The following is a 22,647-nucleotide window of genomic DNA, read 5'->3' on the forward strand; positions in this document are numbered from 1 at the left end:
CTATCCTTAATTTATAATGTAATGTAACTGTCACTACCCTTTTGATTAACGTCTACCTTTGCTTACCTTTGTCCAGAGATAACAGAGGGTGTACTGTATAGCACAATGTTTTAATTAAATGTACTTAAACCCTATACACTTAGTTGCCTCGAGTCCCCCAGATGTCTATGCTAGGCTCTACACCAAATATCGCTGAAAATAGGCGATCTACAGGCTCACAACTCTGTGAGCTTGCAGATCCATTTCCCATTTCCAGATTTCTGCCCCAGAATACTGATTCTAGGGCTTCTCACAAAACAATGTGTGAGCATTGGTGGTGCTATTCCAAATGCTTGTTACTAAAGCAAATGTTATACTAAGGTGACAAGAAAACTGACGACCGACTACGCATATTAACACATTCACTGCCAGGTATTAATTAATTCATCCGCCACTGCCAGTGTTTTTACCTTATTTTGACGATCCACAGAGACCCAGGGAAGCCACGATGTGGACACGAATGTAAACAAAAGCTGTCTGGGGGAGGGGGGAGGGTCTCTTCTAACCATCGGAACAAAAACATTTAACCGCGATCGTCCATTCTGTTGTTATCAGCAGTTGAATATGGCTCGTTTTCATCCAAAACACCTCTGGGAGAAGAAATCTAAGCTAGATGTGTCTTTCAAAATCTCATAACGGAATGACTTTTTTTGGGATGACTTAATTTCCGGTTCTAGCCTTCTCTCGCAGGCAAGGGATCATTCATAGGTTGGCAAAGAGCGCACTCTAGCGTAATCACTAAAAACATTATATATTTTGAATTGACGTAGATCTAGTACATAGTCTAGACAGTCAATGGCGGTCAAGCATTGGATTTGAAATGACGTAGATCTGTGTCAATGGTAGGGAATGTGTTAACTCATTGACTGCAACTGACGAGTTGGCCCGAGATCCAAACTGCCAATGACGAGTTGATGAGTGTGTGGTGTTTTCAACGGTTTATGCTAGAGCAGGGGTCTTCAACAGGGGGTCCAGGACCCCTAGGGGATCCTCAGAGTTACTACAGGGGGTCCGCCAAATCTTTGTGTGATATGATTATTGTTTTTTACCTCAACCACTTGAACCCTAGCATCCCTTTTCTGCGGAGAACTTTAGCCAAAAATAGCAGATCTACAAGCTCACAACGCTGCGAGGCGTTGTGAGCTTGTAGATCGGCTATTTTTGGCAAAGAGGTATAGGTGTAGAGGGAAAAAAGAGCAGACCAAGTAAACAAAAAAGTTAAATCTGAACCACAATTTTATACAATATCGAGGGGGTCTCTCAGCTAGGGGGTCCTTAGCCTGAAAACGTTGAAGACCCCTGCGCTAGAGGGCTCTGTTCGCCAACCTATGAGTGATCCTGACTTCTGGAGAACAGTAGACCCGGAAATAACGTGATCACAACAAACCCAGCCCCGTCCGACCTAATGTTAAAGGATTTCAGGAAGTCCATTTTTCTCTGCTTTGTTGCTTTTTGGCAAAAACAACCCACAGTCAACTGTCCACAACTATGGAATGGACAATCGCAGCGGCAAAATTTATTTTCCCAGATTCTACGAGACTTGGCTACGTCTTTTAAAGCGATCGGCGGGTGGATCTTTGGGAAGAAAAGTATTCTATGATATTTTAAAGGTTAGTAAAAAAAACTCCGAATCGCTGGCAAGGGCAGCCATTAGATAATGTTTAACTCTGGCAGTCAATGAGTTAACCGAGTCTGTAGTACATTTTAGAAATGATAAACATTTGCAGTCTACATCTATATCCAAGAGAACTAAGATTATTTGAATGCAATGGCGTTTTAATATAGAGGAATTTTAAAGTATACAGTAGAAATGTTTTTTGATGGTGACAGAAGAAACCACAAGTGACAACCACAAATATTGCCCTCCATTTATTTGTCAACAATGTGACACTGTGGAAAGGCATCATGGCTGTAAAATGTCACAAGCCTACAATATCAGACCACGTAATGTTTCAAATGCAAAACCACTTAAAGTGATCAAATGTGCATTCCCATTAAAAGGACATTCTTTAAGATCATTTAGATTGAGATGGATGCCATGAATCTTTTGATACTCCATGCCTCGTGTTTTTAAACCGGTCATATGCACTGGCATCCAGTATTGCACAGCCCTGTTGTAAAGCCATTAGTGCGTCACCGTTAGTCTTCCAAAAAAAACGATACCAACTTCAATGAAAATGCAGGCGAGTAAGCCATGTAGGCTCACAATGCTGTAGGCTTACCTTACCTTCTCGCCCAACTTGGGATGGTTCCTCTGATTGCAAACTCACGTCTCATCAGTTGTCAGTCAAATAGTCACAGTAAGTAACTTTACTTCGAGTAAGGTGGCTAAAATTAGCTGGACTGTTTAAGATCGATAAGCTAGCTTCATCCCTTCTTTCCCAGCTAAGGCAAACCGTTTTTTTTACTCTGCTGGCAGTGATGCATGGCAGGGTATTGTAATTACTCTGTGTGTGTGTGTGTGTGTGTGTGTGTGTGTGTGTGTGTGTGTGTGTGTGTGTGTGTGTGTGTGTGTGTGTGTGTGTGTGTGTGTGTGTGTGTGTGTGTGTGTGTTTCTGCCTGTATTGTGTTTCAATCTGTGAACAAAATGAACAATGGATGGACAGATTTTCATGATTACTGGTTGGGGTCGACTGATTATTGGCTGGGATTATTGATAAAATATTATTGTTCAAATATTCTTGCAAAACAAAAATCAACATCGGCTGTTTGGGCTTACATGCTGGCTGATAAAAGTCTTCACCCTCATGTGTCTAGTTTATCCTCTCTTGGGAAGTGCATGCAAAATAATGTAATAAAATGTAGTTGCTGTATGTTTGAGCATACTTATTTAAATGCCGTATTAAGCATACTTGAATTTAAATACAGTTCTGTCTCATTGTAATCTTTTAACACTGAATACAAAACAATACTGTAATTAAACACTAGTAAGATATCTATCGGTTCACCCAGACTCAGAAAAAAAAAATGGTATTGGCCCTGTAAAATCACCAGTTGACCCTCGCGTGAATTATCAGTAGGCCGCACCGAAGAGATGATTAATGTTTGGGTTGAAAAGTTCAAGGTCAATATTACATAAGTCATGTCAGGAACAGAGACGAAGATAGATGAGGTTTATGCATTGGATTCCTCTTGAAAATTAAATCAAGTGATGTAATCCTTTGCAGTCCATGCTGTCCCACTGTGCCATCATAGAGTAAACATTTTCAATGTAAATGTGAAACTGCCTTTCCACAGGCATATCTCAAAACTAACACCAAAATTACATAGCCGGTCATATCTCAGGAACAGAAAACAATTAACAATCAACCAAGGTGTTGCACAGCGCGAGATGTTGGTGCGAGCAGGGTCTGCACTCCCAGGCGCTTTCTTTCTTTTTAAGGCTGCAAATTCTGATTGATACTGGTTCTTTAAAAAGAAATGTCCCCCTGTGTGTCACCTAAATTCCTAAGCACCATCACAAAAACACATTTTTATTCAATAGAAAAACATGGAAGCTGCATTTAACCAGTTGTGTTGTTTAATGTGCTGTGTTTAAAGTGTTGTAGAGTGATCTGTAACTGCTCTAAAGAAAAGCAAGATGGGATGTACTGATGTCTGACAACTCGGTATTTTGTCGCACCTTCTGAGCCAATGGTCACAGCAAGTCTCAATGTCTAGGAAACACAGAAAGCCTTACAACTATCTCCTAGTTGAGGAATCTTGGGAGTAAGAGGGACAGCCTGTCACAATAGTATCCTTCTATCCCTTCTTTTTGTAATCAAAAAATAAAGCATGATGCAGATGTTATATTTGCCTCTGCAGAGTGCATTATTTTTCATAACTGCTCGGCTTTGATTATCCTGCTTGGCTGAGTATAAGTAGTGTTAATTCATATTTTGGGGCAATACACTGAATAGAAATGTTGTGTTGGCACTATCTTAGTCAACCGTGGAATGTTAATTTACAGAAAAATATATCACGTTTTAGGCTCCCTCAAGTTGAAAGTTATATTGAAAAGCATCGTTGTTTGTGACAGCTTGTGGCTAATGTTCACTTAAATAACTTAATACAGCACAATCTTTAGTAAAAGTGTTAATTTAGATGGTGATGAGGACACTACGTAAAAGTAATCTGAAAATAATGAACACCCTCTGGCCCATCAGAAATAACCATTCTCTGTGGCCATAGGTTATTTGAGGCTCATTTGTCTTGTAAAGCAATGTTGTACACCATTTGATCGCATCACAGATTTTCCACTTGTGTTTGCACTCTGATTGGTAATGCAACAATGATGTGCACAGCTAATGGCAACTTGTCAGAAACAATGCAGTCAAACTCAGAAATATCACTGCTTGAATGTGCACTTTAATTCAGAACGAGTTCTCTGCAATGTTGAAAAGATAGATGCAACTGCAAACTATGTTAGGGGTGGGACAAGAAAAATCTATACTGCGATACGTTATCGTACTTCCTCTCGGGATACATTATAGATACACTGGCACCAACTATCTTTGTTTTATTACAACAAGCAGGCTACTGATCATCCTTTCAGTCAGGTAGAACTTGTTTGCAAGCCATTAATTTTCTTGTAATATGTGTGCTCACCAAAACGTTGCTCTGCGTTTCATATGACTTGGAATGTATGTAAACGGAACATGATACTGTGATATTGTCACACTAAGCGGAGAGAAGACTTTTAAAAAGGGCAACGTCGCCAAATATGGTCATCGTATCGTGAGTTACTCTTATCGTCCCACCCCTAGGAGCCTGACCCTAATCTTGTCAGACCTCCTCTGTTTGTTCCACTTAATTCTAGTGGTGTGTGCCAAGTTAACATGATTGTTATTAATCAAGCAAAAGCTACCTAGTCGTCACTTCTACCTTCTACTACACTAGTATGCCCTTTCTGGAAAGGCAATACCCTTTACCCCTAGTAACTACTGCTGAGATGACAAAATCCACCCACAGGGAAAACCCTAGTGGTGGGAGACCATTACAATTTAGTTGATATTATTTGATAATGATGTAGTGTCAAGTATTACAAACTTTAAAATGTTGTGAACCCTAGCACCATTTCTTAAATGAACTATATCTCAAATGACAGATTGATCCACCATGTTTTATTCAGTCAACTTAGTCTGACAAAAACACTTGGATAGAAAGACAGAATCAAAGAAGTGGCCTTTCAAGCAGTTTTAAGGTCATTTTGTTCTTAAAATGTGTATTAATCAACTATGTGGTTAAAATGTGATTGTTATATATCCATAAGAGCTGGTCTTTTCGCAAATCAAGAGTTTCATATAAAACCATATTAGTATTACCTGAATCTGAGCTGCAGCTCCTCCATCTGCCCTTTCACCTTCCAAGGCTCCATTTACAGCTGGTTTATTGATGTCCTTAAGAACATTATTCCACTCTGTGCACACAGGAAAATAAGAATCAGTGAATGAGGGAGAACACAACATGCCATCAAAACACAGTACGAACAACAAGAACAAGTGGTTAGTTAGGAAAAGGATTCAGTGGTTACCTGGATTAAATGTTTCTGTATCCAGTACGCCTCCTTCCCGAAAGCTTTCCAGCTCCTCAACTTTGACTTTGCTCCAAGGAACGTAGGTGACGCCCCGCTCCACATCCCAGAACTTTTTGTGTGTCGACTTTATACCTTTGTTCAAAGCCCAAGCAATCTAGGCAAGAAGAATGAAATAATCAATAATCATTAAGTTGTAAGTAGTGTCCACTACCAAACATTTGTTCAATACACATACGCAATGGAAATCAGTGTGTTGAAATGTATTTACCTTGATTGGTTTCTGGTGGACTTTATATGGCCCACTACTGAGTTTGTGCAGGGCTGTAAAGGCATCTTGTCTGTGAACCATAACGATGTAAGCACAACCCCTGGGCGGAATCATCTAGACAAGAGTGAATAAAGACAGTAAGGAAATGGATAACGTCAACTCAACCTTATTTAAGCCTGCAAATTGAACAATATACTTCACAATTTCAAACTTACATTGATGGAATCAACCTGCCCGAACTCTTCCAGAAGGGACATCACGTCGTGCTGCTGCGTTTTCTTGTCTAGTTGTCCTACCCACAGTGTAGTGCTGCAAACTACAAAAAAGGACAAACATTTCAGAAATCGTGGGAAGAAATTATACTTGAACCTAAAGGGTATACTAAGATAACTGACAGCAAGCAGCTGTGGCAATAGATAGCTTTTGCCAAGTGCTATGCCTAGGGTAAAAGGCAAGGTAAGGCAAGTAAAAAAAAAAAGCAGGTAAATGAAAGTGCCTTAATTAAGAAATTAATAATAAATAAAAGGATAAGATGATGAAAACTTTCAAGCTACCCTCTGTAACTTTCCTGTTCTACCCAAGATACAGACACGGGTCTCTGACATTGTGCTGACATTTTAACAAATGAGCTAATGGAGCCTGCCTGCTTGCTCAGGGATGACATTGCCAATGAGTCGTGTCAAACCAGACCCAGGATCTAAATGTCTCAATAGAAAAGCAGGGAGACCAAATACAACACCCCAATTGTACAGTATAAGTGATATTGTATTATCATACAGATTTGACTAAATAACATTGTAATCACAACAAAAGAGAAGTTACATAGTACAGCTTTAATTTTATCAGGCAACTTTAACAAGAACAGGACAGTAATAAGACAAGCACAAAAATGCTTTCTCAAAATATTCTTTATGACAAGAAATCTATAAATGCTATAAAAGTGCACCTGAGCCAAAATAATTTAGATTTTCACTGTCCTGACTGAGTACTTTTTGGGTTGAATATCCAGTTGCCAGTGCCACCTACATATTGTTTTACATTTAATATTATTGATATATCGGTACATACCACTAAGTGTCTGGTTCTTTATACTAGGAAGACCTTTCTGTCTACGCTCTTTTTCCTTCTTTTCCTGGGAACGAGACCTGGGTGATCTCCTGCGGTGTTCTCTAGAACGGGAACGAGAGCGTCGATGGCGTGACCTCCTCGAGCGAGACGTGGACCTCGACCTTCTCCTCCTGGGAGATCTGCAACAAACCATATTGAACATGTTCATTAGTGCATATTTCTTTTTTTTTAACAAAGGCGTTTATTTGCTTTTCTGCAGAGCATTTACATTGTACAATTACTTTTAAGCAAATAAACTAAAATAAAAAAATAAAATAAAAAAAAACACATAAAGAAAAAGACACAACAGAAAAACACAACAGAAAAGAAAGACAAACAGGACAATTCGGCAGATTACAGATTACAAATCAAATCAGTTTTAAATATCAGGACATTCACTTGGAAAAATGTTGCCTATATGAAAGTATATGTTACCATGTATGTGTTCTTATGTGTCATGAAAACATTAGTGCATATTTCACCAGAGAATCTGCACCAAACATGGCACAGACACTGTTCAGGTATCAGCTATGAGAATAGCCACACCACCACATGGCCACAGGCACACCGTTCAGCACCAAACTTGGCATAAAACGCTGTTCAGGGGTCTGCTATGACAATAGTCACAACAGGGGCAATGTCAGGGGCCCCCGGTGTCCACAGGCCCACCATTGATCGAATCCACACCAAACTTGGCACAAATACTGTTCATGGGTCGGCCATGAAAATGGTCACACCAGGGGCGAAGTGTGGCTCCCAGGAGCCCTGTTAGGGACCACAGGCGAAGTGTTACAGCAGTGTTCAACTCTTCAAATGTGGTGACCATTGCTCTGATCAGCACAATATAGTGTAGGACTAGATTTGAAGCAGAATAGCGGCATGAAAATCTCGCTTGAAAATGATGTGAAGTGTGTGAATTAAACAAAATTACGGTAGTCAAAAATGCTGTTGTCTGACAATCTATAAACAGTACACATGTTGTGTAGACACCTCAACATTGGTAGGCTTGTACACAAATTAAAGGTAGAGCCAACACTCGCCTAACCCGGTGACCAGTGGGTAGAACTAGCATCCAGCACGACCAGCCGATGTCTACATTCTATGTAACAGAAACATGGAATCTTCCTCAATACTCTTAGATAGCTTTCCTTTCAGAGCATAATGCTTGCAAACCGCTCAATTTTGAAATGGTCATGTCAAGAATCCTCATGTTGACCCGTCACACTGTGACATGATGAAAAAGATAAAATCATAATTATCAACCGTGTCAGACTACGAGTTGAATTGTCATATTGTGCGCTGTTTTACCTTGAGAAAACAAATGTTGACCCGGTCTTGACTTGGCTTAAGAGGACAGCATGTGTTGGCAATGGAACTGATAATAATATATATGTCATTTTTCATTTCTGTCTGCACATAAACAAGCAGATAGTGATCTATTCCCTGTGTTTCAAGTACATGCAAGGGTGTATCAGGTTACCGCACCGCTGCCATAGTGGGCAGCAGTGGCTCAGGACGTAGAACGGCCACTCAGGAATCAGTTTTCTTGTAGAGCCCTCGATTGGGATTGTGGTGGTCAAGCACGAACCAAAGCAAATCTTACAGGAGCGGGCGGTTTCTAAATAGCTGAGGGCGGGAATGGGCGGGCCAAAAATGTTATATGCCGAACGATAACATGGAAATTGTGCCTGCAGCGACACTGTGTGGTCAATTTAACTAGTGACCCCCAAAAACTGACTCATCATGAGCACAGGCCCTTGCCCGACACTTGTTTCACTTCCTTATTCAGTCTGAAAGCCATCTCAATGCAGCCGTTTTCTGAGATGGGCATTACCAAAGTGGGAGTCATTGGCCATTGGTTAATAGTGGTTCATGTCCTAACCAAATCACAATAGTACAGCATGTGAAGTCATTGTCAAGCACGACCCACATGGGGAGCATTTGTGAGCTTGTTATCAGGGTGGCCAATCAATGCAAGGCTTGCACTGGCTATGTTGCTAATCATCTAACTGACCAGACATAGTAAAAGTATGTCGGTCGATATTTCTTCAACCTGTCGCATTCAAAGCACAAAGTTGCCTTTATTAATTCCTGGGATTCTATTCACAAAGTTTTAAAAGCCACATCGATACAACTGCACAACATTACTGAAATGTTATGACGCTGATTGACAGTATACCCCCAGTGAAGGGGGTGGGTAGGTACGATTTTTAACCGAGAAAACCTTGCCAACTTTCGATAGCATCACCAGACCCTTGAATCGCCTGAATATTTTATTTTAATGGCCGTGGCTAGCGATTCATGGGCTGGAGCCAGGCTACACAGGCCCTCACCTGGAGCCAGATCTGGATCGCCGACCATATCCTCTGTGCCTGCCCTCCCTCCTTGCGGACTCCTCTCTTGAACCCTCCTACAGAGACAATGAAAATATTTAAATCATAATAACATCACACTCTGAAGCTTAAGAATGCCTCAGAAGGAACACTTTTGTGTGCGAGGAAAAAAAACACTGTGGTAAAAAAAATCATCAATTGTACTTTTAAATTGTAGCCTTTTAAAAACACATGCGAGTCAGTCTATATCATACCTATGACAGAAATATTGCCTGTTGATTGTAAAAATTATAAAAAATTTGGAAAAAGTAGCATCTATTCTAGATGGCTTCCCTCTGAGAAGCAACGCCAAAAAATATATATAATCAAAACAAGGTATAATACGAGTAGGTTAAATTTATAAAACAAGCGTACTGAACAGCAATAAGTAATAAAATAAAGTGTGTTTAAAGTGTGTCAGTGTAGAAAATTCTTGAACTTATAGGTGTGCCAAAAACAACAGTATCAATATACACAAACAAAACAATTTCTGTGTATAGCGGGGCTGGGTCACTGAGGTAAAATATACAGTATAAATATACTGTTTAGATGTACAGTATAACTTTACTGTATATCCACTTAATCCCTATATACTTATTTGACCGGGATCTCCCAGGGCTCTATAATTGGTCAGCTCTTTTTTCCCCCTCTACACCAAATCTCTTTGCTGAAAAAAGCTCACAACGCTTAAAAGATCTGCCATTTTTCACTGAATTGCTTTATTTCCTTAATTTTTGAGGGTGCAGTTAACCACCAGGACACATTGCCTTTTCACCACAGTAATAGAAATTCCATAACGTCATAGCCCACGTCATGTCTTTGAGTATGATGGATGGGAAGATGAGTTGTACAATGTTCTGTTATCAACCATTTGATACCAGTGAAGACATGAGGGCAACGTGCAACAGCTAACCAAATAAGGTTTTATGGTTTGACTTAAATGCCATTACTTCACCATTACTTAACTGTGAAACATGACATTGTTCAATTATTTTTTATTAATCAAGCAGCGCCAACACCAATTGTATTTTTTCAAATGTGGCAATTGTATTTCATCCCCACGTCCGCCATCTCAACGTATGGAAACATAAAACAGAGAAGCTCACATTCCTTGAGCAAAACCTGAAATAAATCTGATGCTTTACCCGTGAGCGTGAATATGACTCATTCATAGACGAGTATCCATCTGCCATCATCTGAGGCACATCGTGCATCATATGTCCAGAGTACTGTGGAGAATTCGAGACACAGGTAGATGTAAGTGTTAATTTTATATCAATTTCATATTAAAAGCAGTACTAATTGGCATCTATAATCAGCATCTAATTGGAACCGATTTGTAAGAATCGTGTTGATAATATTCCATTTTATATAACTAAGTAGGTACCATGTCAGAGCAACAATTTTTAATACCTCATTACTGGCAGTCTCTCCCATATGTGGATGATAATTCTCCATGTTTGGCATCCGTCCAGGAAATTGATTGAAAACAGTTCCTGGGACTGCCCTGTAATGACACAAAAGTGTATGACACAGAGTCTGAGTTCTAAAGATGGACGAACAGCATCAAGGATAATGAATACTCAGTAGGCATGTAACGATTTATCGTAGATCGATTAAAATCGATTAAAACTCGTGACAATTTAAATCGATTTAATAACAAATGTATAGCGATGCAAAAAGCAGAGGGCGCGTAAAAAAAAGAGAGAATAAAATACAGGATCTTTGCAAGAGAATATATTTTCTTGAATATAAGTTTTCAATCATTTGCTACTTCATTGAAAAGATAAGAGAAAACACAGTATTGTAAAAATAATAAAGAGAAGAAAACACTGGATTTGTGTAAGAGAAATAATTAAAAAATATATTTGTCAGGAAAATTTAGTTTGTGAAAATAATTGTGTTTAATAAATTGTGAAACATCGTATCGTGATTCAAATCGTATTGTGAGTTGAGTGAATTGTTACATGCCTAATAATCAGTAGTGAGAGTAATACAATTGGATGAAACAGTGACAAATCACAGCATGTTTTTTACAATAATTTTCATGATCATCATTTGGTAATTACAGTCTCTATTATAATGGAGACGGTGGGCAACAATTGTTGTTGTTTTTCCACATTATGCCTACTGTAGATAGAAGTACGGTACCCAAGTTTTTGCCATTTTCTCATACATAACCACCCACATATATTGGCACTGAGGTTATTTTCATTAACTTACTGAGGACGGCCACTGATGTCTTTATTTTTCGCATCCTCTGGCTCATCATCGTAATCGAAACGGTCCAGAAGTGTCTAAGAAAACACAAATGCATTATTAAATAATGTGAAGAGTAAATCCAAGTAGAAAATAAAATTAACATCAAGGTACAGTACATATCAAAGTTGCCTTTTTTTCCAACTTTTGCACTGCCCTACTCATTAAATTTTGCCACTGTGACTTTTGGTAACAGAAATGAATAACTGGCTAAGTAAGCAGTTCATTGACTGTTGTATGTATTGAAATTCAAAGTGGAGTAGTGGACCGTAATGAGGCAGACACACGCATGCACACACACACACGGATTTTAGCAAACAATGTTAAAACGGAATTAAGACTGGTCTGGGCGGCCATAGCTGAATGGTTAGTGAGCCCGCCTAGGGAGCCAGAGGCCCTGGTTGCCCCAGGTTCGATTCCAGGCCAGGTCAGCATATGTGTCGATGAAATGAAATTTGTCCCTGAGCAAGACTCTTAACCCCTAATTGCTCACAGGTTCTCATTGGAAACAAGACCGCAAGGACTTTCATGAACGACCTGTTAAAAGGAATTATCCTTACCTTGGCCAATGAGCTTTTCTGTTCTGTGTGTGTGGAAATGGGTTGGGCTGCAGGCATCTGGTCATGGGCCGATATGTTGTTTACAAAGGTAGGTGCCATGGCCCTGTCTTGTTGTAAGTTCTGAAGCATTTTATGCAACTAATGAGAAAAGGAAAGGTGAGGTGAGGCAATGAGTCATTTAGTGGTAGCAGTTGCTTACAGTGGATCACTTTAATCTCTGTCTCACCTCCTGTCCCTGTGTGGATTGAAACAGCTGTGCTACTGCAGCTAAGGCATCAGCATTAGGCAGCTGGGACACAGAAGCCACAGTTGAGGCAGCGGTAGTAGGGGGCTGTGACTCTATTTGTGCAGTAGTTGAAACTGCTAGGGAAGAGGAACATATGTTAACACAGTGGCTTTACATGTACACAATACATTTGAGCAAATGGATTTCCATGCACAAAGTAAATGTGAGTACGTCTTTAGATGCACACAATTTGATATTAGGGAGGTGGCAAATAAGGGTCAATTTCCCTGCCTGCAATGTTGTTACTGCTGTATTTTACATTAAGTGCATGTGACAATAAAAGCCTTGGTTAATTGGTTACAGGAGAGAAAAAAGTTTTATCATCCATTCTCCTTATACTCCAATATGATCAATATTATAGGTTGCAGTCATAAATTATTTTAATAGTTCAAATTATTAAACCCTTCAGCCTTGGGTCGGGTACTGAGATGTGGTCTTATAGTACATGTTTTCTGTTTCAGAACAGTTATAAACCTAATCCATATAGCCATTCAAATCGGTTTGTTTTATTGAAATTGAGCAGGCAACACATAGGTTTCAAAAAGTTTGATTTCCAATGTTATAAGTGCTAGTATATTTGAAATAACATGACAGTTTCAGAAAAACATATTTTTCTTTACCTGCGGCTGCTTGTGACGGAGCAGGCACAAAGGAGCCAGTGGCCATGTCCAATAGAGGCTGAATGATATCCATTTCAAACACTCCATTTTTCTGCCACAGGTTAAGGACACGCACTATTTTGCTCTGAAATGATACAATACCCACACTATAAAGACATGTCTTAACAGTGTTCAGCTTCCTTCTAAATGAATCATCAAAAGCATAGACTACCTTATCTTCCGTAGGACAGAGGTAAAGATTCTGAAAAGTATCAATGAAGTTCTTCAAGAATCTGGGTCCAAACACATCCTTGTCAATACCGAACTGATGGCGGGACTGTCGAACAACGGAGTCAACCACATACAACCCAGGCACTTTTAAGTCGGGCTTACACTGATGAAAAAGGGGGAAAAATTAAGAACAGTAATAGTTAGTGTCCATCCCATGGCATCCATCTTTTTACACAACATATTGAAACCTTAAGTGTCTGATAATTGTTAATAGGGTATGCCGGTCAACTTACCTTCTTGATGAACTTTTCAACAATCTGGACAACATGCTTGTAGAGCTAATGAAGAAAAGAAAATCAACATTAATATCAAAAAAACAATTATGTTGAAATGTAGGCCACATGAGTGATGGAAGAAAATATTTTTATTTCTTTATTAAATGGAATTAAAATGGCATACTATGCTATTGTGCCATCAATGAGATGAAATACAGTGAACAGTGGAGGTCTTCACGGTGTTCCCAAGAGCTGAGCTGGCACATACATTGGAGCCTGGAGGCACACACCCCATAGCCAGGGGGTTAGCACCCCACCTCCACCCGCATACTAACATCACCTATGCAGGCAAGTGTGTAATTGATGACAATAAGGGGAATGGAAACGGGTGTTCCAAGCTAGGCAACTGGAGCAAAGCCTACACTTCCACATAACACAGACCGATACAAAGACAAACACTGCCTGGGACCGTTTGGTTTATTTTCTCTCTGCTCTCCCTGTCCCCTCTCTTCTTTTTCCTGATAAACAAAAATAATGGAGCTAGCACACAAAAAACTATTTCACCCACTTCTTTACACCTGTGATGTGACAATAAAGTAACAAAAGCATCACAGTGATGCTTTTGTTGCTTTATTGTCACATCAGTTAGAAAATGTGCTTACAGCTTAACAGTATAATACACCGGGACATGCAATTTGTAAAATGGGGGACAACATTTTACAAATTATCTGGCGATTCATGCGATACACTTGAAAGCAGAGCGATGCACAATGACAACTGCTTGCACAATGCTCAATTTATATATTCCATCGTATAATGCCGGAAGTAGCCAATCTACAAGTTCATAATGTGTATAATGCATAATATGTGTTGTGGGCTTGTAGATTTCCTTAATTAAGTACATACCGTAATATAATAACCAACAGTAAGGATTCACAACATCCCTTTTCATTCCAGCGTAGTAGTACATGTGCATAATATTATGAATATCGATCAGGGACAAACAGAGTTTTAAAAGTATCGGTTTAGCACCCCATCAGATCAAACCCAGCCCAAATGATACCCAACCCTAGTTGCATGTCCTTAAATTCTATAATTTAAATTTGTATTGGTTAGTTATCGTGGTATGATAAATATTGTATTGATAAATGAGTGAAATAATGTGTAAAATTATGAGTATTTGCAACCCAAAGGATACTCATTAGCTGCTACGGTAATATGGCCATTTTGTTCAGTACATTACACATACATACTAGATATGTCCCGATACCGATACTAGGATCGGAAATGTGTCTGATAGTCCTTATTTGGTCATATCGGAATCGGCGAGTACGCTAGTCTATGCACCGATCCGATCCAGGGGTTGACACTTTTAACGGTTGCCAGGTGGAGTTTGCTTTTGAGTTACCCGACCGGGAAAGTGCACATCTTTAGTTTGCTATAAACACAACACAAGATATCTGTCCGAACACCAGAGCACTCCGTCTCCCCCCCCCCCCGCTAGCTCATATAAGCATTCTGTCCCAGTAGACAAACTTCGACTATTTAACTCTACTACGGGTGTGCGTGAGTTGAGCACGGGCGCATCCCACCCGCGATATCGATATTAAAAACACCCACAGACCTTTTCCACATGTGCTGTGGTTCCGACGTATGAAAATACAAGAAAGCAGCTCAAAACAGCCGTGCCAGTAGCCTACCTACTGACGTTTAGTGAACGTTCAAAGCTTAGCATAGCACGTGTCAAGTCAGATGTACGTAAACCCTTGACGTCGGTGGACTTCAAAATAAGAGGTTTTTAAAAATATATATTATTATTGTTTTAAGCCCTCTGGTATCGGATCGGAATCAGCCTATACACAAGTTGTGGGATCGGTATCGGATCGGGAAGGGAGGAAAAAATGGCATCGGGACATCTCTAATACATACAATTAACACACTCAAAGCAAGCTGACATCCATTTGTTTATAGTGGTGGTTAAGAGAAATAGACTCAAAACCAGTTAAGCAGTCTTACATGCATATTCTCACTAAAATATTCAAACCCAAATAAGAAAATGAATGTAACTCTGCCAACGTTGGGTGTCCCAGTGACTCACGATAACCCCTCTCACAATAAGCCCACATCGCACCAAGTACAGTGCTTTAGGACACAAGGGGGCACTGGTAATTGTTCATCTTTTTGCAGATTATGAAAGCACAAAATGTAAGCTTTCAAATTATGTCATTCATTGAAATCAGAAAATATTTGAAGAAGATATGCTTATTTGAAAGTTGTTAAACTGGATCTGAGTAAAAGGCTCTCAAAGTTTGTAATGTTTTTCACACTATTGGCAGTCAGGTAAGGGCTTCTAAACTCCACCCCTCCCCGCACCCATGACCTATTGGTGATCTGTAGCTGACACCAGCGTAATCTAATATGAGAGTGACGACACTAGCGTCGACTCCCATTGTAAGAATGGAATGCGGAAATGCTTGTTCACCTTTTCTCCAGACCCGGACAATAAGGCTATAGTCCTTGACCCGGTTTCAAATCCGATGAGAGGTTGTGAACTCATATCTGAACAAGGCAATTAAAACCCTCTGCCAGCACACAGTTCTTGCATGAAAACCAAATGCAGTGTCTAAACAAACAATAAAACCCCTGGCCTGTGATGCTCCAATGGAAGGTTAAAAAAAAAATGTATCGCACAAGAACCATGATTATCTTCCTACAGGGGCCGGGAAGTCCAAGACACAACATTATCACCAGTTTCCACAAATTAATGAATAAATCCAAACATTTTACACACGCAAAAAGTAAATAGCAAAAACAACATTTCAGGGGACGACCCGATAGCCGAGTGGCTAGCTAGAGCATGTACCACATAGGCTCTAATGCCCTGGTTCGATTCCTGAGCCAGTCTGCACGTTACTCCCCTACTCTCTCTCTCCCACCTTTCCCGCCTCTTTACACACTGATCAAAATAAAGCAGAAATGCCCCCCAAAAAAATAACAACAAACAAAACAGAAGAAAAGGTAAGGACAATCATTCTTACTGGTTTGGTTAATGGACATAATCTGTGTTGATCATGCCTACACTTTATCGTATTAATTTCTGAATTTCTTGTCTTTTGCATTTCCCCGGCATACTTCTGACTTGATATAATTACAAGCATTAACTGCAGCGCTATCAACTTGCCCGCCAGGATTGTTGCACAGACAACGCGTCGCTTTGCGTTGTGTCTATCAGCATGTTCAGGTTTCGGTACCCAGCACTGGCCGAATTATTGCGTGCATTTGCAATAACATGCATTTTTCCTCAACCAGATACGATATACAGATCACGGTGTAATTAAGGTCAGATTAAACTTCTTTCTCAAACGGACCCTTTTCTAATGGTGCAGTTTGGCAATGTGGTATTAGGGACGCAATAAATCAAGATATTTAAACAAATTTAAAAATCCATGCTCAAATCCCACTGGAGTACTCATACATTGTAGCATGGACCATGACAGTCAATGTCTGCAAGGTCAGTAATTAATTACCATGTGCGTGGTATTTATCAAATTAAGAAATCAGTAGTCTCGTCCTATAAGAAGACATCTTTCAAGTTGATGGAAATTGATTTTGACACTCCATTGTGCTTATCCAAAATGTCAATACTTTAAGACAGTGGTGTGTAGTGTAGGGTCAACAGGGTCCAATAAACAGCCTACCAATTTCATTTCATGAAATGTCATTGTTTTCCATTTTGCTAGTTTGTTTTGTGAACACAATGTTTTTTCGGCTGTATTCAATCGTTTTGTTAAATGTTGTGTTTAATCAGTTTTATGATATCTCAACAGCCACCATGTTTTCCTATAACAGCCATAGTTCAAAGAAAATACTTAGAAATGTGTGTATAATTTAAAAAAAAACATTTTATCCACTTTACCTTAATAGCTTTTATAGCCGATTTTGTTACAGACATCATCTTAGCACGGGATATTGGAGGCTTCATGTCAATCATGGAGAACAGCTGATGAATTTGGAAGAAAAAAAATTATTACTCAGTCTTGATAAACATTCTATGAAGATTGGAACACTGCTAATAGGGCTGCATGATTAATCAAAACTAAATCACAATCCTGACTCATACATCTATGCAATCTCATTTCTAAATGATAATTCCATTTACATCACACTGCATTCACGTGTTGACTTTATTTGCTTATGAACATTCTTAGTTGCAAATTGTCAATCAATACACATAAATTCAACATTCACATTACACAGTCCATTCCAGTGGTCTCATTATCGTGTTACTATGGTAAGTAACACCACACGTGTCGAAGGAAGCAGAGACAGATTAGCCTACTCGGACAGTCTATGACAGAACGTATGGCACAACATTTTCAAGCTATAGAAATGAGTGACTAAGGACAACTCCCAGAGAGTGTAGTTGTGCTTCTACATTAAGGAGCACATTTCAGTGTGGATTTTTTCCAATCATAATTTGCAAGCAGGGAAACATTGAAGCAACGCAAGATAACACTCTATAAATTTCTACAACCACCCCAAATGTCACCATGAAATAATTTAGCAATGAAGGACAAAAAAAACATGTCAAAATCCCAGCCGACAGATAAACGCAGTGGGAGCTTACAGACCTTCTATTTTCAGCGAGCAACACTGTCATAATAAGAAATGTAAATCAGGCGTACGCCTCAAAGTGTTGATAGTCTGCAGTAGGCCTACAGGTAAGTTTAAGTTCAGCATTTTGAAATACTGTGTTATGTGTGCTTGGATATGTTATGTTTAATGCCCTTTTTACTGACAGCACATCTAAGAGTGCAATACTTGTTTTAGGAAAAGAGTTGTGTGAGAATTGAAGAAACATCATGATTCATATTTAACAAGAATCATGCAGCCCTATAATTCAGTATAAGTAAAAAGTACAACAGGCATCACAACAGACATCCAAACATACCCACCCAATTCCCTCAACTTATTTCAGGGGCAGTGGGTTCTGTGAGAATATTTGCACAGCAAAATTGTCATTCAACTGATTTTATTGAGGAATACCTGAACATTGTACCCATCTAGTAATTGCCACCCATGATAGCCTAAACATTGCAAATCTTGGCACTATACAGTCAATTCAGTCATATTGATTAAGGTTGTCTAAATACATATTTACAACACTGAACCCAAAAGGCAAAATTTGTACATGTCACTCAAATGTGATTTTGCCACAATAACAATGAATGACACATGTCAGCATATAGGCAATATTGCTTCATTTTTTTATTTGGTTCTTACTTGGAACCAAATTTCGATACCCAACCAGCCAGTCGGTCTACATGTTTGAAAGCTGTGCTAGTTTAATAACTGTCTTTGAGTCAAGTGCTGATATATTCCACATACAATGTTTTGTTCGTACAAGCCCTTTTGTACGAGGATACTTTGTGTGAATGTGTTTTTAAATTGATGCAAATGTTTGGTGTTTATTTGTTCAACATTTGAGTTCAGTTTCGGCATGTGTCTGGTGTGGTTGAGGATGACAGGGTGTGCCTACAAGTAAGGTATAGGCACTAGGCACACTACACTGGAAGTGGAGGCAAATTGGAGCTTAAGGAACACATTGTAGTCCATCTTTCACCCATTAAGACCTGGAACGCATCTGTGTCACTTTAGATTTCTTCGGCTATTCAAAAATAGCCGAAGAAATCACCGAGTGCCGCGCTATGAGCTCTGCTATTTTTGAAAAATCTTGAAAACATTTTTTTTTGTTTTTTTCAAAAAACTGTTAGGATTTAGAAAACGTTTTTAAGAATCGCCTCGGGTCTTAATGGGTTAAACGACAGCGACTGTAACGGCCGTCTGATTATTAATGTTTTATTGACTCAATATTCATTCACTCATCTCATCTGAGTTGTGGTTTTACACTGTGTGACTGAAATAGTATAATTACCTCCACATTGTTGTGATTATGTTTGAATTGAGTGTCCTACCATGGAACGTAAACAAGGCAGCTAAGAAGCCACCTGCATAGTGTTTACTGGGGAAGGAGAACTGCTGATCAAAAATACTGCACCAGGGCCGTCTGATTACAAGGGTTAACGTTTCATCCTCCTTTGGGGAACTAGTTTTCTCACTAACTTTCGGATCAGTGTCAGTGCAACCGGACTCCATTTTCTTTTATTTTCATCTGTTGTAGCAAATAAATCGACTTAAATACATTTAGTTGCCGTACTTCATTCTCTCACCAAGGACAATATTTAATTCCCACAACAGCGACCTTTGAATAAAACAAGACAAGACATATATCACACATCGTCTGTGTTGAGACCCCTCCCAAGCTACTGACCTTTGACCACCGTTTGAGAAACAGTAATGGCGTAGTTTCACTTGAAAGTATCGACGAGCATTTTTTAACGTAAAAATAAGTATTTTTTCATTTCCTCAAGTAACACAGTATAAAAGATGCTTAACGCTGTGTTGCTGGCCGTAAATTAAAACGTTAATATGCAACGTTAACGCTACAGTCCCGATGTTTGGTTTCTAAGCCAAATAGATAACATTAGCCATGTAGCCACACTGTCGCCATCGGGCCCGCTAAACACCACGCTGACAACATTCACCACAATGATCCACTCAATGGCGCAATCGTATACCGTTTGCCATCTACATCAACATACAGCTTTATTTCCATAACATCAAACTCAAACAAACCGTGCAACCTCGTCATTTTTGATAGCAAAGCTACCTATCAAGCCAAGGTTAGCACCGAACGCGTTAGCCATGTAGCTAACGGGCTGTTAGCAGCGCTTGTCTAATAAAAAAAGATACGACGTTCTCCAACTTTACCTCCATGTTGAACGCGTTCACTGCATCCATGGTGGCTCGTTTACACTGGTGACAACAGTCTGTAGACGGTGTTTATACACATAACGTTGTGTCCACAGCTGCCTGTGTGGTGCGTGTCTGTGTCGCTGCGGGAAAACAACCGCTTGACGTTCTGCTACAAACCATAGAGCTTAAATGCTAGTTCCTTATTCCTTTCCTTTCCACCCACATTAATGATACCACACCAGTGCAGGCCAACAGTGCGGCGCGTGCCGTGACGTCACGGGGTAAATGCGTGCTGGTGAACCGCGGTAGAACGGTGAAGCGGCTGTCGCCTGGTGGTCAAATCTGAAATAGCAACGATACTGCGTTTAAAAACCCTACTGCGCATGCGTCTATTGTCTGAAACACTAGTACGCCTGCTCCATTGGCTCCCATATTGGAGCCAATCCAAGAGCAATTCAGTTAGAAGAGGTACTTCCGGGTGCTACATGCGCTTGTGAGCAACTTCAATTGAAATGAATAGGTTTTGATTGATTGACTCATTGATTGACTCATCATGATTTGTATGCATGGGGATCTCATCTTAAACAAGCTTAGTGCTTAATGAGCTTTCCAGTTTAGTAGACCTTGTATTGTGAATTTGTACTTCCATGTACTGTTATGTACTGTTCTCATGTCTTACTAAATAAAGTACATCAATCAATTGATTGATGTACTTTATTTAGTAAGACATGAGAACAACAGTACGTGGAAGTACAAATTCACAATACAAGGTCTACTAAACTGGAAGACTCATTAAGCACTGAGCTTGTTTAAGATGAGATCCCCATGCACACAAATCATGATGTCATATAAGAGACAGACACATATACACACTACTATACAGAATGTCATACAATCAGCTTACAGGTTACTGGTATGAAGAGTGAAAAATATGTACAAGAGAAGAAAAAGAAAAGGGGTAGGGGAAAAAGAAAATGGCCCCTGTCTTAAAGGACAACTTTAGTTTTTTACAACCAAGGTTTATATTTTAGCTTGTAATTAAAGTAAATAAAAGATGAGTGTTATTTTTTTTTTCATGTACTGCTTTCTACAGTTTTGGCAATTTTTGCGATGTTTTTTACAGTGGGCGGGGGCATTCTGTCCGGTGGCTAAATATGCCTTTTTTACACAATAAAAAAGGTCCTGTGGTCTTTGATGGCCAGATGTGAGTTATTGGGGATTAGAAGAGCTACTGTACATAATAATAAAGAGAACACCGGGTTATTGTGTAAAAAAATACATATTTAGCCACCGGACAGAATGCCCCCGCCCACTGTAAAAAAAGATCGCGAAAATTGCTAAAACTATAGAAAGCAGTACATTTAAAAATGTTAACACTCATATTTTATTTACTTTAATTACAATATAAAACATAAACCTTGGTTGTAAAAAACTAAAGTTGTCCTTTAAGCCTTAGACAGGGGCCATTTTCGAATTGCAGCCTCCTGAAGGTGTATCTTTAGGGCAGTTTTGAAAGTGAGTAGGGTTTTTACACTCCTTTACTCCTTTTGGTAGGGCATTCCACATTTTTGATGAATAGCATGAGAACGAGTTCATTCCCTTTGTTGAGCCAAATCTGTGTTGAACATGATTCGTGGAGCTGCCTCTGGTGTTATGATCGTGGACTTGGACTTCATTAACATTTTGGAAGTATTTTGACAAATACAGGGGGATCCCAATGTTGTGGTGTATCTTGAAGACCAGGCCCATAGCAAGTTGCTGTACTCTGTCCTCAACCCTTAAGCCATCCAATGCTAGCAAAATGAGCAGGGGTTAGATGGGTTTTGTGATTGAGGCCAAGAAGTAGCCTTACTAGTTTGTTTTGGGATGTTTGGAGCCTTGTTTTTAAGGCCTTGGAGGTGTTGTGATACCATGAAGTGCATGCATTGCATAATCATAATAACCTTGTATGAGGGCCCCTGCAGAAGTATTCTTACTGACTAGATGTCCAATCCTATACAAAAAGCGTATTCTTTGGTTGACTTTTTGATCACCCTTGCTTTTTTTTAAGTCGTTAGGGACCCGTCCCTGTATGATGGAGAGGTTTATTATGTGAGTAATGATTGGAGCAATGGAGGCGGCTGAGTCTTTTAGAAATTTGGAGGGGATTTGTCGAGGCCTGTGGCTGTGTTGTTGAAGTGCACTCAATTTTGTAAACACCTCATCTGTTGTCACAGGGGAGAGTTTAAAATCATCTTTGGTACACCTTGTTTTTCGTAAAATGAAACATACTCTTTACCGTAGCTCCCAGAGTGAGGGGTAGTTTTTCAACCAGTTCTGA

At 39.5% G+C, this 22,647-nt stretch overlaps 1 protein-coding gene across 3 annotated transcripts in view; it reads right to left on the reverse strand.

Moving 5' to 3' along the window:
- LOC311050720 (SR-related and CTD-associated factor 4-like) overlaps positions 1-20,568 on the reverse strand; it is a 35,580-nt gene extending 15,012 nt beyond the window's left edge. Inside the window, exons 1-16 of one of the 3 annotated variants that reach the window (XM_084064836.1) lie at positions 20,343-20,568; positions 17,428-17,511; positions 13,530-13,574; positions 13,238-13,399; positions 13,027-13,150; positions 12,347-12,480; positions 12,121-12,258; positions 11,525-11,598; positions 10,715-10,808; positions 10,447-10,530; positions 9,263-9,339; positions 6,891-7,069; positions 6,038-6,138; positions 5,823-5,936; positions 5,552-5,708; positions 5,343-5,437 (exon numbers count right to left, since the gene is read on the reverse strand). In XM_084064836.1, coding sequence (XP_083920962.1) covers positions 5,343-5,437; positions 5,552-5,708; positions 5,823-5,936; positions 6,038-6,138; positions 6,891-7,069; positions 9,263-9,339; positions 10,447-10,530; positions 10,715-10,808; positions 11,525-11,598; positions 12,121-12,258; positions 12,347-12,480; positions 13,027-13,150; positions 13,238-13,399; positions 13,530-13,574; positions 17,428-17,511; positions 20,343-20,372 — 1,692 coding nt within the window. In that variant the 5' untranslated portion in view covers positions 20,373-20,568. Of the gene's footprint in view, positions 1-5,342; positions 5,438-5,551; positions 5,709-5,822; positions 5,937-6,037; positions 6,139-6,890; positions 7,070-9,262; positions 9,341-10,446; positions 10,531-10,714; positions 10,809-11,524; positions 11,599-12,120; positions 12,259-12,346; positions 12,484-13,026; positions 13,151-13,237; positions 13,400-13,529; positions 13,575-17,427; positions 17,512-20,342 lie in introns of all 3 variants that reach the window. The other 2 variants (XM_084064837.1, XM_084064835.1) reach the window with 2 other exon arrangements.
- Between the last annotated feature and the right edge of the window lie 2,079 nt (positions 20,569-22,647).

This window comes from Gymnoscopelus microlampas (assembly GCF_963454915.1).
Source record: "Gymnoscopelus microlampas genome assembly, chromosome: 8".
Lineage (NCBI taxonomy): Eukaryota > Metazoa > Chordata > Actinopteri > Myctophiformes > Myctophidae > Gymnoscopelus > Gymnoscopelus microlampas.